General features: G+C 38.7%; 2 protein-coding genes across 4 annotated transcripts; both read right to left on the minus strand.

The window, feature by feature from the left end:
* Window positions 1–2814: 2814 nt before the first annotated feature.
* Window positions 2815–3387, minus strand: LOC115632218. 3 transcript variants are annotated; one of them, XR_003996278.1, is made up of 2 exons: window positions 3220–3257; window positions 2815–3171 (listed from the first exon to the last, which is right to left on the minus strand). XR_003996278.1 is itself a non-coding variant. In XM_030529277.1 (2 exons), exons 1-2 carry the CDS (start codon window positions 3274–3276, stop codon window positions 2910–2912), a joined length of 312 nt encoding a protein of 103 aa, XP_030385137.1. In that variant the 5' UTR covers window positions 3277–3387; the 3' UTR covers window positions 2815–2909. The 3 variants fall into 3 exon arrangements, 2 of the variants coding, with proteins under 2 accessions (XP_030385137.1, XP_030385138.1); XM_030529277.1 differs by having other exon boundaries at window positions 2815–3164; window positions 3220–3387; XM_030529278.1 differs by having other exon boundaries at window positions 2815–3178; window positions 3220–3387.
* A 1783-nt stretch (window positions 3388–5170) lies between these two features.
* On the minus strand, window positions 5171–17903 carry LOC115632217. Its single transcript, XM_030529275.1, has 3 exons — window positions 17670–17903; window positions 6191–6535; window positions 5171–6119 (listed from the first exon to the last, which is right to left on the minus strand). Exons 1-3 carry the CDS (start codon window positions 17766–17768, stop codon window positions 5352–5354), a joined length of 1212 nt encoding a protein of 403 aa, XP_030385135.1. The 5' UTR covers window positions 17769–17903; the 3' UTR covers window positions 5171–5351.
* Window positions 17904–18120: the final 217 nt, after the last annotated feature.

Consider the following 18120-nt stretch of genomic DNA (forward strand, 5'->3'; position numbering starts at 1 on the left):
ATAATAATTGAAACAAGAAAAAAACAGTACAGATTTAAATCAAATCAGCAACAACAATAATAGCTGCGGGCTATAACTTTCTTCACAATGGACCTATCATGATAAAACTTGGCAATTGTTTGCTTCCAAATTTGTTTTGTTACTTCAAATTACTCTATGAAGACATAACTTTTCATGTATCTGCGACGAAATTATTATAATTTTGTCAGATTCTTTTACAGGATTTCTGAAATCTTCCCCTCAAAGTCAAAAGCTTATTGGTGTTTGTTTTCCCGCAGTTTTTAGACTATTATATTTTTGATTAATTGAGTTAATAAAAGAGATGGAATTAAGCCAAATTTTTAATATAATTTTACGCAACTAGACTCGACTGCACATTGTTTCTCCAATTTAGTTTGAAATTAATTTGCTTCCCGGGTGTATTGTGGAATTTATTAGTCGAGTGACTGCAAAATTTAATTGCACCACTTTGGCCGCAATGCATTAAATGGCTTTGCGATTTCAGCGCATGGCCGCAGTGTGCGGTTTATGCAGCTAATTATGCGATGAGGTGAACCGGATTGGCGGATTGGAGCATTGGAGGGATGACGCCAAATGCGTGCTAATTAAAACGCACAACATTTGTGCATTGACGTGCCAAGCACACAAAGGCAATGGCGGACGCTCTTGTGTATCCTGTCGTTTGCCAAGGCAACGCTTTCAAGCACGCACACACACACACTGTGGCAAATAAATCACATATAAACAGCAGATAATCCTTGCCAAAGCATACGCATATGGCATGCCCTCGTTCCCATTCACATAATCGTCGATTCTTTTGTAATGCGAGAATACCCATCTATGCGGCAAACTCCGCTACAGGTGAATGGCTGCTTTGGCCGCAGCTTTGTTGTTTCTGCTTTTCAGCATCATGGCTTCATGGCTTCACTGCCGCCGCTGTTGCTTTTGCAGCGTTTCATCTCGATAGCAACGCTTATCGATTTTTCATTGCCCCCAACGACCACAGCGTCTGCCATTTACCGTTGCGCCTGCACGTGACGTGCCATGTGAGCATGGGTGCACGTGCAAAGGCTGGGGCCGCATTTTGGCAGCGCATTCAATTAGAAAAAATTCTATTTTTAATTAGACTAAAAGCGAATTGTTGCATGTAAAATGCGCATACGCCGTGTTTGCCACGTCTGTCTATTGAGTGCAGAAGGCTGCCTCTCCGAATTGTGTCGTCTAGCCATAGCTTATGAAATTAAAGGTGTGTGCTTGATTGTAGCTACAGTACAAAGATCTTTCTCATCATCCAATCATAAAATGTCAGACATATTGGAGTGCTAAGCAAACTTATGAATACCATTTATTGACCGACAAGTTTGACAAGTTCTTATCTAGCTATTGGCTAGCTTTACCTTTAGAATTAATTTTTGAAAAGAGCAAGCTGAAACAATAAAGCAAAATAAACTTAAAATTTCTCACAGCTACTGTTGAGATTACAGAATTCACAATTTTTCACTTCACAAACTGGTGGCCAGTAAATATATAGAAATGTTATTCAAATTGTAAAGGTATTATTATTTTCTTATTATTTACTTTGTAACTTATCTGTATAATTTTTTCTGACACTATATTTTTATAGAAATAAATAAATGAAATACATACCTAGTACTCTTTATTAACAAACTAATTATAAAAACGGGAGTATAATTCAAATATTATAGTTGCAATTCGTTAATTTTGTTTCTAAAAAAGAATTGTTTTGCTCTGCAGATATTCGTATTTAATTTTAAGCTATAATTTAAAATGAAGGACTTAAAAGTCTAGAGCAAAGAACATAGTAGGTATACGATAAGAAATAATTGCATTTTGTTACTTTCTCCAGATTATTGTTTGATCTACCAAGAAAGTAATAGCTTAATGGCTATGAATGAAATATAGGCAAAGGGGCAGTGGAAGCGATGGTAAAGCACAAACAGGTGAAAGGCTAGCGAAGGTGAGGAAAATCAGCAGTCAGTAAGAAGTCAGTTTTTTCTAATATTTTTTAAACCTTCATTAAATTAGTTATTAATAACAAAATATTACTTTAACATATTTCATTCATATATTTTTAAATTGATTTGCTTCAGAATGAGATGGCATATCTGTTTTTCAATAGTGTTCAAGTTTATGATCGTATCTCAAAAGAAAATTCGTTTTAGACACCGCTTGGCTGTGAGACCAAATATTTCTGCTTCTTGTGTAATTCACTTTCTTTATGAGTTTCCTTCATTAGTGCACTAGTATTTGCACAGCCTTTCCAGCTTTTTCAGCCATTCACAGTTACAGCGAGCGAACGCGTTGAACTTGCCGCTGCCTTAATTAGTGCGCAATAAACAAATGAAAATGAAATTGCAACTGTCGTTCGTCCTTGTCGTCGTGCCACACACTCACTCAGGTCATATAAGCGTATATTTATGCTGTGTGCGTGTGCGTTGTGGATGTGTGCTTGGTGTGTTGCTGCAATTGTATACTTTGCAGTGAAAAGCTAAACAAACAAGTGAAAAATTATGCAAACAGCCAGTGAAAGGGATAAGTTGCTGTGGAAAAAAGTATAGCATACATTTCTGCTGCTGCTGAAAGTACTTCATTAGTGTGCGTGTGCATGTGTGTGTGTGAGTCTGTGGCTGTGGCTGCTATGCAATTAAGACAGCATTTGAATTTAAACTCATTACAGACAGTTGACCAAAGTGAAAATGTTCATTTCAATGCTATTGCATTGGGGTTTCTCTCCATCTCTATTTATTGCATATAGTACTTAGTATACATTTTCTAAGGTACAATTTACACTAATAACATGGGCAGTCGTTCTCTATTTATTGCATATACTTAGTATGCAGATTCTAAGGTACATACATATGTATTATAGTAATAATATGGGAAGCTGTTCATATAATGAATCCCATTGTAGCAGCTAGTGCCGTCCAAATGTTGATAGTTTTGTGAAAATTACTACTGCTTCTCTTTTGCATCACTTCTTCCCACAGGCCGGTATAAATAATGACACTTTTCGTGTTACCTGTATCAGGATCCTTAACCGTCTTCATTTCATATGCCCAGGCAACACCATTGGCATCAACATTCCTATAAATTCGTCTACCGTCCGCCATATCTACGTAAAAATCCTTCGCCAGCGACTGAGTCTGAAAACTGAGCTCTGAAAATGAGAAATTTCTGGCGAAAAATATGTTGACTTACCAGTAGACTCGTGAGCGAGAGCAGTAATATTATAAACTTCCATTTGGAGACCATCATCTATGGCTTGCGGGGTAAAACAGAGAAGGCCAGCGATGATAATGACACTCGAAGCGTTCTTCCAAAAATTTTTATAACCTTTTTACAGAAAAACAAACTTAATTTTGGCATTTTACCGAAATGTTGCTGCTATTGTTTTAAAAGATGAAACGACATTCTCTTTAACGATGCTAAATAAACAGAGTAAATCAGAACTATTTTAGCTTCAACAAACATTTAATACGCATCTGCGGATTAAATCAAAAATTACTCAATCAGACAATGCACGTTGCGCACAATGTATTGAATGGAGTGAGCAACTCAATCATCTTTTATTTATTTGCACATTTAATTTATTGTCATGAACATAATACGTTTTGTACATATTTATCAACATTCACTTCCTGTCTCTCAGACCATAATCATTGTTCATTTCGATGCCTTTATTAATGTTGTAACGAAATTAATACTGTCAGCGTTTCGTTCATTCGCAATTTAATTGTCGGCAATGTTTTTATGGAAATGAAAACATTTATTTTGATTTTACGAATATTACTCATTGTTGTTTTTTGGAATTTTGTTTACACAGTCAACAAAATGTAATGAGAATTAATTACTGCAACAGAACAATTCTTTTTCATATTTATATCAGTTTGGTTTTATACATTCCTTTCATTGAACTGATAATAATTGATAATCTCTTGATATTCTTTGACACCTCAGGAGTTTTTCGGACGACTCACAAGTTTTATTAGTTCTGGATTGGTGCTTTTTTGGAGGCAATAGAAATTACGACTTCTAAAATAACCGGTGACTTCATTTTGAGTGAATAAAACACTGCGCGATTTTACTTTATTTTGTAACATACTTTTAGGAGGAAAATGTTAATGTGCCATCAGTTGTGTTACAATTTATTGCATACTTTTGTGTGCTTTTTTAATTTCACTTTACAGTTCTTTATCCTTGCAAGGAATATCTTAACGCAGATATCGAAAGATGAGCAAAAAATAATTGACAAATTTAAAGATAAAACGAAAAATTGGTTAATAATGTTAAATTTGAAGCAAAGTGGGAGTTTAATTTTTCCAGTCCTTGCTGTTTTAAATGAATACCATTTTTGTTCATGATGATACTAGTTTTAAATACCCTTTCTTAGTTCAAAAATGTATGTGTTGCTGTTCATATACATATGTACATACTCGGATGTATTATATACGATAAACGTACAACTGAATCGTATATAAAGGGATATCTCTTTCAGAAATGAAACAAAAGAGTTAGCATCATTCTGATAGCTACTTTTTATCATACAGGTATTTCCATCGCGCTTGTAATACCATTTGTAATATCTGTATATATTTACCCCTGGCAATTTCAATTCAATTGCTTTCTTTTAGCATTCTGGAATGTTCGTAAAGTTTCACTAAATACCAGCTCATCCAAAATGTTGCCAGCAACAAAAACCATTGTGTGGCAACAATTTGCCGGAAAATTGAGTTCCGTGTGTGCAACGCACACCGCACTTGAAAAATTAATGAGAGCACTTGAAACGCTAATCACATGTAAGTGAAGCTGTCGAGCTTGGGGTAGGAATGCACAGGATATGCCCGCAAAGAGGACATACAATGGCAGTGGGAATTTACGCAGCAACAAGAGGAGTAGACGCTCGGGGAAAGGAGGCGTGGAGCATTTAAACAAAAGTGAATGTAAAATTAAAGGCAAGGGTTGCATTCGCACGATGACATTGTTCAGTTTTTTTCCGTTCATTTATTATATAATAACGCACATAAATTACAGTCTATTTACAGAGTCGATTACATAAACATGTACAATTGTAAACTTAAGAGAAGTATATTATTGTAGCACTTAAATGTAAATTTAAACATGGAAATCTATAATGTAATGCGTATTGTAATGCATATACGCTATATCACAAAGCATTCACACGCAGCTGTACGAAAATAAAAAACTAAGCATAATTTCACCTATCGTTCCCTTTGCAGTTGGCATAAACGCATACCCCAAAGTTAAATCCGAAGCTCTACTTTAAATGATCCCCTCCCCCATAACAATTTGTATATCCTTCAGTCGCCCATCTACACCTCAAAGTTCTTGGCTTGTAAACTTTTGAGTATGCCCAGCAGTTGTAACGATTCGAGGGGCTCGAAATCGTCGGCATAACGCACGGCTGAGCACTTGACCACATGTTTCTCCCGCGGCATGTCGAGGGTCAGTGGCAGCTGCTCGGCCATTACCGAATGATGTGTAATTAGCGCCTTCAGCGTGCTAAACTGCTTCTTGGCGCCCTTCAATCGATACATGTCGGTGCGTGTGCTCTGCACCGCATATTGCTTGACTTTGCGCTCGAGGCGCAGGCACAGCTCAAAGGTTCGAGGCGTGCTGCGGCGCAGCAGAAAGGTGCCGGGTGTCGCCTCTTGGAGGTGCTCCAGAGCGGCCTTGGCGCTAATGCGCGGCTGATACCAGGCACAGTCTAAAAGTTCCGACTCCTCCGTATCCGTGTCATCGTCATCGTCATCGTTCGACTTGTGGCTAATACTCTGGCGAGAAGGCAGCCTCGTTTGCTTCCTCTGACTTCGTTCACTGCTGCCACTTAGCAGCTGACAGCAATCTGATATGCCCGCATCGGAGTCCTCGGCGGCCAGTTCTTCGCTGCTGCTCGTATCACTATGCTGGCTCGATTGCCAGCAGTTTAGCGAGAGCAGCGACTTTTGTGGCGACTTAGTGCGTCTGGGCGTGGCCTCAATGCTGGCTGAGTGGCTTGAGGTGCAGCTGCAGTCCTCCACCTCCTCTTCGTCGTACTCCTCCTCTACATCGGCATTGTATGAAGAGTCGAGTAGATCATGCTAGGGAATAAAGGAAATTCGAGTTTAGTTAACTATGCCGAACTCTTGAAGCGACTTGCCTCAACACTCACCTCATCATAGTCGCTAGTGGCCTCCTCGTCTGTGCCCAGCACCTCCGCCTTGTCATGGTCCATGGTTGTCGATGCCACAGGCTGTGCAAACAATTTGCGTCGCAGAAAGTCCTTCATGCTATCGTAGACCTTGTGCGTGCGACTTAGTGTTGTGGCCGCATTTTGTGGCTCCTGCGGCTGTTGGTTCTCATCCAACATTTGCAGCTTGTTGCTCCATTGTTGACACTTCTTGAAGGCCAAGTTGAGATTCTTGCTGGCTGTTGTTGTTGCTGCTGCATCCGCACCATTGTTGTACTCGCTGTAAATGTCCGAGTAGGCCGGGCAATTGAGGGCAGCATTGCGTAGCTGTGTATAGAAAGAAAGAAATGAAAAAACGCCGCATGGTTAGTTTGGGTCTTCAGTAGAATTACGGGATCTGCAAATTTGTCCAAACTGTCAGTCCTCGCTAGACATAAATCAAGTCAATGTCCAGGTAGCTAAGTTTAACTAGAAAGTGTCCTTTCCATAACTACTCGTACTTGAAGAAGTGTAACTCAGGTACATACTCCTAAAATTTCCTTGAACCTTTCACCCACCTTTAGTGTTTTGTTAGATCATGTTGGACAATTTACAGGACACAAAAGCCAAGCACCTACCCATCCCGAAAACACACACATACACACCATTATCGCACCGATACACATTATAATATTCCTTACATTTTATTTCACAGCTCGGTCTTCATTGTGTGCCCTAACCTCGCATTTCGCCGCCCATTGTCATTGTTTGTGGAATCTAAAATGTCGGACATGCCTTAATGCTTTTGGGTCACTGTTGTGATATCCTTGTAATGCGCTTGTGCTCCAGTTGTCGAGCACATGGCTCATTGTTGTAATTTGCCGCTGTTGTTCTCACTATTTGCTTTTCATTTGCCTGCGGAGGCTGATAAAATATTCATATGCCTGATGAGTGGAAGCGAAAGAGTGTGAGCACAGGGGAGGTATTCGTACAAACTCGTATACTTGTAAATGCCTATAAAGAGATGCCTGTCTTTCATTGTCCAAATACATTTGGGTAGCGACTATTGATTAACAACCGCAGGCTGCTATAAGACTAATATTTTGCAATATTGAAAACAGAAAACGAGCAGCCGGATGGTTTTTGTTTTACTTCACTCCCCATTCGAAACTTCTTATAGTAGATTACCCTCGCCTAACAGTAGCATATTTGAAATCTCAGACCAAGCAAGATTAAAGCATCAGAAGCCTTCATTATGCGCTGTAGGCAGCGGATTATAATATGGGCTATGGTTCAGTTTTTTTAACAAATGCTTTCTATCTCCAGATGCGATTCTTAAAGGCACAATAAATAATAATTTCAATGCCTGCAGTCTAGTGTAATTAAATTAATTTTCTGAATATGATTGTAAGGGTAGAATTTAAATAGTTGATAGTTTTTTGTAACTTTGTCGAGCATATTGAATTGAAAACCGGTTTGGGGCTGCATTTTTAAATTTGAATGTAATGAATATGTATGTATGTTGTTCGTTTTGTTTGCTATTATATTTCGTATTTCGTATTTTGCCGCTCTATGCATGGGTTAGACCTTTTGGAACACCCCCTTTTGGCACTTCAATCAAAACTTAAACTCAAACTCAAAATCAAATACGACAACTTGACATGCTGGGCGGCCCGGCCCACCTTGTTGCGTTGTTCATCGAGAATGCAATTTTGAAAGAGCGTTCAATGAATTTCTGTGAAAAGTGCGTTCGAGTGTGCAGCTCTTGAGCATTACAATGACACTTCAGCACGCACACACGCACACACTCTTGAACAATGAAAGCCGATAAAAATGGCAAAATAATGAGCAATCAATGGGAAAGTGCTGCCACAGTTTGCTCTCGTCCTTCGTCAGGTAGGCAGAAGGACGTGAGCAACAGACATAAAAAAGAAGGGATACTCGTATGCGTTAAGCCAAATTGATTTTGATTGAGTTGCATTGTGCGCTCGGATTGACGACCCATAATCATATATCTGAAGCGAAATACTTAATCATAATGATGTTGATTGAATGGCGTGCCCTGCGCCATTATCAGGCACCGAGTCGCTCTTGTTTGGCCAAAAGGAAGTGCAGCAGGCCTTTGTATGTAGATGCGTGCACTTCCTTTTACCCGTTCGCCTGAATTGAATTCAAATTGAATATTGTTTATGTTTAAATAAACACACAAAGGTACATACATACGTATACAGTTCACGGTATTTCCTATCTTAGCCAACACACATTAATTCAAAGCCAACAAGCCGTGTAAAAGCGGCGCGCATTTGGATTCAACTCTTTGATGTGGCATGCAGCGTTCACATAAATCTGTTGAAAGTTGCTGCTGTTCGTGTGGTTTGGTGGCCAAGGCCTAGGCCTAGGCTGGAAATGAAAAAAAGACCAAGCGGCAAGGCAAAGCGTTAAAGCGAGCACCTTTTATCGGCTTAAATCAAACACAATTGGGGCTAAGGCCGGGCGTCTGTAATTTCAAATCGTTGGAAAACAAGCGTTTAATGTCTGTTGGCTAAATCCCAGCACCTATTCTAGCTATACTCGTATTGTTGTTGTTGTTGTTGCTGTTGCTGTTGACGCTGCTGCTGCTTGTTACATGATTTTTAATTTATGCAAGGCACAACATCGGCCGAAACGTCAGTAATTTCAATGATAATGGGCCAAAGGGTCCAACACCTACCCACAAAAAAAATCGAACAAAAGCGGAGAGGAAAGCTACACAGTCATACAGTAGTGGACAAAAGGTGTCGGCCAACGGCTTGGGCCAGTCCGTTTTTCTATTCGTCTGTGTGAGTGCTAATGCAATAATCATAGCGTCTGATCCTGCCCTGCGGAAAGGTAACTCTAATTGATGATGAAGCGTGCAGCGCGTTCTTGCCTGCTGCCCTTATGTTGTCTGCCTTTATTTTCCTTTTGGCCGTCATTGTTTGTGCTGTGAGGTGTTAGCATATTTTCGTAATCAAAAATGTGTTACAATAAAAGTGCCGGGGCCAGTGGTTATCATAAAAACGACTGCCTACCTGACGCATCTCTAATGCCTCTGCCCTACCTTCTCAAGCACCTTTTGGTGCTGCAGCTGATGCATATAATAACAAAGAACACCTTTGCCTTTACTCCCTAGCCGACCCTCACTCTGCCTTGGCCCTCGTCGCGCTGCCCAGCGAGCCACAAAAACAGTTGTTACTTTTCATTTATTGTACATTTAATAGCCGTCGACTGAAAATTAGTTGAAGTGGGATGAGTTGTACGTTTCTCTTTCTACTACTTGTATGTATATATTTTCTTGGGCTTGATGCATTTATTGAAATATTGCTTTGCACATCTTCAACGAACATTTTCATAATAAAGCGATGGCAGCGCCACTTGAAAATCAAAAAACATCAGATGGGATGCTCTGCTTGTGGTGGTATCCGACATATGCTCACAATTTTTGGGAGAAGGCTGGGAAAAATCAAGCAGCTGTTTGAGGGCTCGCCGCAAAACAACCCCGAACCCTGATTGAAACAACCCAACTAATCCAAAACGCCGAATTGCAGCATTTAGTATCATCATTGGTGGTTTTGAAATTGCAAAATAATAATGAGATCTCGACTAGGGAGTACACTTTAAACTAATCTAGAATATGTACTCAACAGAACTCAGTTCTGATATTTGTAAATAACTTGTGGTGAACATATTTGCTGAAAGTGTTTATAAGAAATGGTTTGGGAGTCTAGTTCCAGAAACTGCTGAATTTTAATTGTTTGTTACTTCATCTTCAGTAAGTTCAAAGCAATGCTCATCGTGTTTTTGGTGACTTTTTCTCTACAGGTCTCTGAGAACGCGACGTTCATACATTCAAACAGTCCATCAGACTAACAAAAATAATTTTAAATCCATTAAATCAGATGCACAGCTTTTGCATTTGGTTACAAGTGTAGTCACAATTTGAATACGTCCTTTTATCGTTTTGGTAGAGAGGGTATAGAAACTGCTGGGCGGGGTCCCAAATTGGGCAATTGCCAAAACAGATGTGCTGGCAAAACAGCAACCAGAACAATAGCTACGAAAGTCAAAAGGATTACGTGCAGCTGAAATTCCCCCTCCCTTTTCATAGTCGAAACAAATGTGGCGATGTTGGCATTTGAAAAATGTTGCTACCATTCCAAAATTAGCAGTCAATGTGGCGTATAAGTAATATGCACGTCATAAGCTATTAGAACCATTTCTTGTAGCAATTTAAATATCTTCCAAGATATTTTCAAATTCTTTCCTTTTTTCCAGCTAATTTGACAGCTTTATGTTGCAAGCGAGAACAGTTTTTTCTTCTTTCTTCCTTCCATTCGTTCGATCCACACGTGTTTGGCTTTCAAGCTGTCAGATACAGATTTCCATGTATCTAGTTTATGACATTTTCCAAAACGCGTGCCGTTGTCTACTTTGGAAATTTATGAAGTCATTTCTGTTGCATTTGGGGTTTCTTCTCCACCTCCTCTCTACCTTGAGGCAAGTTTCGGTTAGCTCGTAAAAATAATTTTTAGACTTTTTTCCACTAATTTAGTTTTATGTGGCCGGCCAGCATTTACAAGTATAGTATATGTCGGGTCGTCAGCTGAGCTTATAGTAGATATGTATTTTTATAACTCATGTCTTTTATTGCAATTAGCGCACGTCGCATTCGCTGGAATCCTTTGTTTAGACACATGTGGCATTGTTTTTATCACCGTTGCCTGTTGATTTTTACACACAGTTGAAATCTTTGTGGGGTTATCCATGGGCATATATATTTTTGTGGCATTTTTATAGGTGTAAAAAATTAGGTTGGCCACAGAATATCGATGTGAAACGAATTGAGTTGTTTCAAATGTTGTTTTAAAAAGTTTTTGATGAGTTTATTAAATGCAAATTAAAGTAGTAAAAAATTTAATTGCATTTTATGTGTTTAGTTTTATTTTTTCTGTGCGCGCCTCTATGAACATCTAGTTTTATGTTCGGAAATAGACCAAATGGTTATGGGAGGTGTGGGCTTAAATACAATTTTCAATGCAGAGCAATGTGGGAAGATATTTTGGTAAGAGATAAGGGTTGGGAATTGGATATGAAAGATAGCGCTGAGAAAGTACAGAAATAAATGTTAAGCAATTAGCTCTTGCCAGTGTATCGAAAAGGCTATTTAAAAGTAATAAGGAGTTTATATAAATTTTATGTTTATTTTTAAATGAGTAATCATAATTAATTGTATTTGGTGGTCCGAAAATAAAACCAAAAAGTAATAGTTTGCCTATTCAGCCCACATGCACAGCTGATTACTCCCTTCCGGGTGTTATGTTCAAACTAAGACGACTCTTGTCACCTACACTCAATCGAACTCTTCCTTTTCTTACTTAAATCATTAAATTAAGTAGCTGAGCTGATTAGTAAACCTTCTCCCATTTGGTCTGGAATTCTCCACTTTTTATTTGAGCAAATAAAATGCGTTCATCGAGTCAGATTCGTTATTAAATATTATTTTAATTGAATAGACTTTTCAGGTATTTTGCATTAAAGGTTCTTTTTGTATTGTTTTTGTGACAACAAAAGCATTGTTTATCGTTAAATAAAGAATTAAAATGTATTCAAAAGTAGCTACTAAGTTATTCACAGATTAACAAAATGTTTGAATGATTGAATTAAAAAACAAATGAAAATGATTTTAAATGTATGTTGGTTGAATTGCAATAATTGCTACATTTTTTCTGAAGTTATAACACAGTTTAGTGCAGTTTTATTTTTTCAAAAAATTCCATAAGTTTATCCCGCTGGCTTAAACTGTTCTTCAACAGTAAAAGCAATTATATACGAGTACTTTCTTACAAATGAATTTTCATTTAGTATCATGCTGTTAGTTAAGTTAAATGCTGTCCTTAAAGTCTCCACATGTGTCAGAGAAGACGAAGCTTTAGTTGCTGGTAGAATTTAGTTGCAGTGCTTACTATTTTGCCGTGTCTCTGAAGTTTAACTGACTTGTTTTACATTCAGAAACTTTGCAGTATTTAAAAAAAAAAAAACGAGAGAAAGGAGGGAGACTTCATACTGACTGGCAACTTTTAGTTTTATGTTTTGAGGGCATAGTTTTGCAATGTGTGTGGCCGGTGCTGGCTATTGTCTAATGCACACAAATCCTTGTGTGGAAGCCATACGAGGCTCAAACAGCTCAACAGCTCCATATACAACCGCCACCCCCTCCCAGTCACTAAACTGTTACACACATGTTGAGCTGATAACAATGATGTTGGCTGTTGGTGTCTAACGTTGATGGCTAGACCACCAGACTAAACTAAACCAAACTATTTGTAGCCTAGGCAGACAGGCGGATGGCTGGAGGAGGGTCGGGCTGAAAGCTTTTTTGCATACGCGTACATACCTATTTGCATTACATTTTCGTGGCTGGGCATGCCAAGGAAGATGAAAAAAATATACTTCATGCATATAAACATATAAGAAGAGAACCACAAAATTTATATTGAGTCGAGCGTAAAAATAACAATGTTTGGACCGCCGTCGTCAACGTCAACGCCATCGCCATCGCCATCATCAACATGGTTGGCGTCGCCACAGTGAGCGGCAGACGGCATAAAAATAAGTGAAATTGTTTTGTACGTCGCCTTGCCATTGTTGCTGCTATTTAAACGATGGGGCTGCCGTTGTGTTGTTGTTCCCGTTGTGGTTGCAACTTGCAATATGGAGCATAAATTACAACAATGCATGCAATGCGCAACCGACAGATAAACAAAACAAGCAGCCAGATGGACAGATAGATATACACACATACATACAAGTACTTGTATATAGCCGTCGCTAGCCATTTAATTATGCTCATCAATTTCCACAGTGGTGCGGAAAATGCATGCAACCATCGCCTGTTTGCCTCTGTGAGTGCTCATAAATTTTCCAAAGCAGACGAGGCTGGCCATAGCCAGACTGCACTTTACTTTAATGCCTACTTACACTTTACTTTAAATTTCCCTTTCTGTCTTTCGTTTTGTTTTAGATGTGTTGTCTATAAATTCAAATTAAATGCACTTTTAAGGCGCGCAATTAATTTTGTTGTGTGCGAGGCGGGGGCATTAGAAATCAAAGATTTTATGCTACAGAAATATCTTTACATGTGTATCTTACATGTGTAGAACGAGCATCGAACATGGGGCAGGGTTTGGGACCCCCGCACAATTAATCATTGCCCTTGAAAACTCTAGGCGGCTGTTCTGAAATTTTTCAAAGTGCATTAAAATACCAGAAGATTTAAATGCCCGCTCATTGCTGCTAATCGCCAACGTGCCGCGCACAGCTTGTTAAAATTAGAAAACTACTCAAAGAAATTATGAGACGATCGTGCGCTTTGAAGGCGGCAGCCACTTAAGGCAGCACCACCAACAAACAGCCCCATCATTAAAACTGCACTGAATGCATCGACGATTGCAACTTGCAACGTGCACCGCGCATCGTGCAACGTTGGCGGCGTCAGAGCGTGGCATGGCATGCCAGCACACGTCATCATGACACTCAACGAAGCCGCCAACAGTTTTCAACTGTCAGCGGAACAGAGGCCGCCTTTGTTCCCATCTACAGGACACACTCCCACTAAGCAAACACAGTTTGAAAAGGGTTTTCTTTATAAATGCCTGGGTTTCGATATCGTTATGGTAAGGTATCAGTATAATTGAAATATCTAGTCGAACAATTCGTCTGTGAATTCAATGTTCTAAAATTTTTCCAGTTTTTCGCAAGTACTGTTATGAAATATTTGCTTCTTAAATGAAGAGACTAACTTATTTTAAATTTGCTGATGAGTTAACTATTTCCCTAAATAAATAGAATTACAAAACTAGAAAAAGATAAATAATAATGAAATGATATTTTCACAAGCACTGTGTTGCTTTTTGGCAAACATACCCTTTTCCGAAAAGTAGTAATCATTTGTGCCTATCTATCTAGCATAAGAATCCGTAATAACTGCGAAATCACTCTCATTTGGTAGTTTCTAGATTCTGATTTCTCAACGGTTGTGTTGTCTTAAAATGCTGCACAATTTTCAATGTTTTTTCTAAACCTCAAAACGGACATGATAGCATTATTACGCTAGACTTAGAACTAAACTTCAAGGTAAAATAGCAGCAAATTCAACTGCAAGATACAATTAGAGCAACAGTAGATTAGGACCAGTAGTAGATTTCTGTGCATAGTCTAGTATATTATTACAACGATTTCTTTAATAAGCAGATCTGTTAAAAGAAGAGAGAATTGCGTTCGAGACACTAATTAGGGATTAAGATTATTCATTGATTTGGTTAACATAGAACGACAAGAGAAATAATTACGAAATCGAAATGAAACTACTTAAAAGGTGGGGTAGAAAAATCGATCAAAAATAGAACAAACAATATGAATTGTGCTGATCAAGTAAATAACTTTGGCAGGAAATAGCTGTTGGGAAACCCTTTTAAGCAATTATCCCTGTCTGTCTGTTACAATTTGTTGGCAAATTGGTGTTTTCTCTTTTTCTCTCTGTGCGGCCAGGCCAGAAACAAGGCGAAAAAAGTGTTTATCTTTGCTTAATTGTTTTAGATTTTAATCTTTTGCCGTTGACGGGCGAGCAATATGCGAGCATGTGCTGCCACTTGGCATCGGAGGCAACAACATATGGTCAAGTGAGTCGATGGAGACACTGCAACGTGGTCCCATCTACGAGTTTGTCTAACAGTTGTGTGACAATTTTATTAGTTTTGTCTGCAGTTTGCTTATCAAGCGGTGCCTCATGTGGCCGGGCTGCTTGCCTCAGTGCCTGCCTGCCTCATTTTGTATCTTTGACCTGCCATGCGTTGCTTTTATCTTTTGCCTGTCAAGTGTGTTTGTGTGTGTGTGGCAACAGCTAATTGAAAACGTTTGTCATCGATCGCATGGAAACTCTAAACAGACAATGTGAATTGCCAATAAATGTTTGCTTTGGTTTCGTCTCGTTTCGTTTCGGTTTTGATAAAGGCTGGCGCGACATGTTGAAATCAAGTGAAGACACATTTAGGTGCCGAACGATATATGCGCACGATGTGTGATTATATTTTGTGGGGTGTTAAAATATTGTACAAGTACTACACACATACACGCATATACATACATATGTATGGATATTAATAGTTGCCGCGCGGCTCATATGAGGAATGGCGGAAATCGCTCAGATTTGTTGTCGACTTGCAGTTATTTTGTCATGGCTCGACTGCTTTTCCAGATAATGAATTTCCCGCTGCGCTTCGGGTTGCAGACACACCTACAACATGCAATGACAATCCTTTTGGGAACGCAGCAGATGAGCAGAATAAAAAGAAAAACACCTACAACATACCCACATGCCATGGAAAATGTTCATAGATCAAAACAAAAAGGGGCAAGTAGACAGACAATAGAATCACAGCAAGCGAAATGCGATAAAGCAGATGAGAGGGTGTCAGTTCTTATGAAAAATGACGAGCAGTAGTCAGCAAATGACAACAGCAGCAACAACAACAATAGCAGCAATATAGTAGTGCTCAAAAAAATGCATATATAGTACTTGTAGTCAGCGATTTGAAATTGGAAACTTATTCTTCTGCTTCTTGAATGCATTTCGTCAGGCGTTGCTGGTCTTATCAAAATATTTTCATAAGCAAAACATCGCTTCGGGTGGAGTCAAGTTGACAAAAGGGATTAGGGAAAAGTCTGAGCGTGGTTGGGTCGTTAAGCCGCTTTCAAAATTCAGGTAGCGCTGCTTAATTAAGACATTGGGACTAATCAGCATTGGCAGTCATCGTCCGAGACTCAGTTGTCTTGATCGCTGATATCGTGTGTTTGCTTAGGCGCGTCTATAGCTAATAGCTGGGCGACGTCGCCGCCATATGGCGATAAAGCCTAGTTAGCGCGTTATCAGGCATCGCATGTAAATATGCCCATTAGTCCCAATCAATCATTATCTCTAAGTGTGGCACCAAACATATCGTACATATGTTTCCAAAAGAGCACTGTGTTTGTTTGCTGACATACACGTATGTACATACGTATATATATACATATGTATATATATACATATGTATATATATACATATGTATTTATATACATATAAAAATCTGAGCACATTTACGATATTTGATTTGTAAAATCTGTGTCGCTCTGTTAGTCTAGCGCTTAGCATTTTGATTTAATTTTTATGTAAATCATATTTATTTGATTATGTGATTTAGTGTTCAGCTGATTTACGCCGACAGTCGACTTTATTATGCGTGCCGTTGTCGTCGTTGTTGTTGTTTTTGTTATTGTTGTCATTGTCATTGCGGTTGTTGTTGCTGTTGTTGTTGTGGTAGTCGACGCCTGGGTGTATCTATAACACTAAATCATTTTAATTGTTGCCGTTCGTGTTTGGAATTTTGTTTGGCGGCAAAAGCACGGTGGGCTGTTCTAGTGGGCTGTGCGTGTCCCCGTCGCTGTTGGCTCTCGTACTTGCTGTTGTTGTTGTTGTAGTTGTAGTTTTCAACGTGGGATTTATGTTGGATTTTCGTGTCTCTCCGAAAACGCTTGTGGTTGCTTTGTTTTGGATGCACTTGCATTTGTAGTGCAAAGTCGGGGATGGAGACTTTTTGAACAAAACGTGCATCTGAGCATTAAACATACTGACAATTAGGATAACTACAAGGTATTGTACTAAGGTGGAAAAGGGATGAATACAAATTGGATAAATGTTCCCCCTCTAGCATCGATAGAAAATGTAGTCTTAAGACGAAGATTATACGAAGATCAAGAAAACGAAAAACACGGCATGTAATATTTATATTTACTTTGAAAGGATTCCTCCTAAATTATAAATGTACATTTTATCTGAATGTTCTAAATTAGTCTGATCGATGTTAGCTATAGAGGGGACATCATACATTAGATCTACATAAAATATTACATTTATTTTGAATTATAAAATGGATTTATAAAAAAATGTATTCAAAATGTACATATATGTATGTATTTTTGTATAAATGTAACATTTCATCTTTTTATCGTAGAATGTAGAAATGTACATAAAAATATATAAATAGATTTAAATATATTTGTACATATGTATATCGAACTTGATTCTCTAGGAGACAAATCATTAGAAAAATAATAGTTGACTTATATACATTTAATCCTTCACTTGAAATCCCATAAAAAGTTTAACACTAAAGAATCCATCCTAAAGAAGAATCAGTCTAAAGTGTATATAGTCGCGTTTGCTCTTCAAAGCTAAGCTCAGTAAGGATATCTAATATGGGGTTGCAAGTGTTTGCCTTCAGATCACTTTACAGTTACTTTGTAGCAAGCAGTATGCATTCCCATGGTATTCCACAGGTTGTACATTATTTACGTATGCTCGTAAAGTTCATGGAACTCTTCGTCAGTAGTCAATATTCGTCCATTGCCATATTCAAGAGAACTTACCAATTTTGCCTTGCTATTGGTTTTATTCTGTGTATCCTTTTTGCGTTTATTGGCACTGTCCGTAGCACCGAAGCGATTGTATTGAAACAGACGACCCATTTTAAAGTTCTTCCTCTAGTAGCCCCCTCACAATAAACACAATAAAGCACACGGCGTGTAGTTTCCACGCACAAAGTTTTCAGCGCGATTCAATTCACAATAGTAGTGCAAAACAGAACTTATTGCGTTGTTTTGTTTGTTCGAAAATATTTGAAGTGTTCAATAAACTGCTAGTCGTCGACGAGTGAAATAACGGAACTTGGCGAACGAACCGGAGAGCGTTGCGAGCGATCAGCGCGACGTACGCAAAGGGAATGATGGGCCACAACTGAATGCATTCGAAAAAATACAACGGAAAATGAGCTCAACGATGGGAATGAGAGACGGCGACGACGACGGCAACGACGGCAGC

Source organism: Scaptodrosophila lebanonensis, unplaced genomic scaffold (genome assembly GCF_003285725.1).
Source record: "Scaptodrosophila lebanonensis strain 11010-0011.00,11010-0021.00 unplaced genomic scaffold, SlebRS2 tig00001415-arrow-pilon, whole genome shotgun sequence".
NCBI lineage: Eukaryota > Metazoa > Arthropoda > Insecta > Diptera > Drosophilidae > Scaptodrosophila > Scaptodrosophila lebanonensis.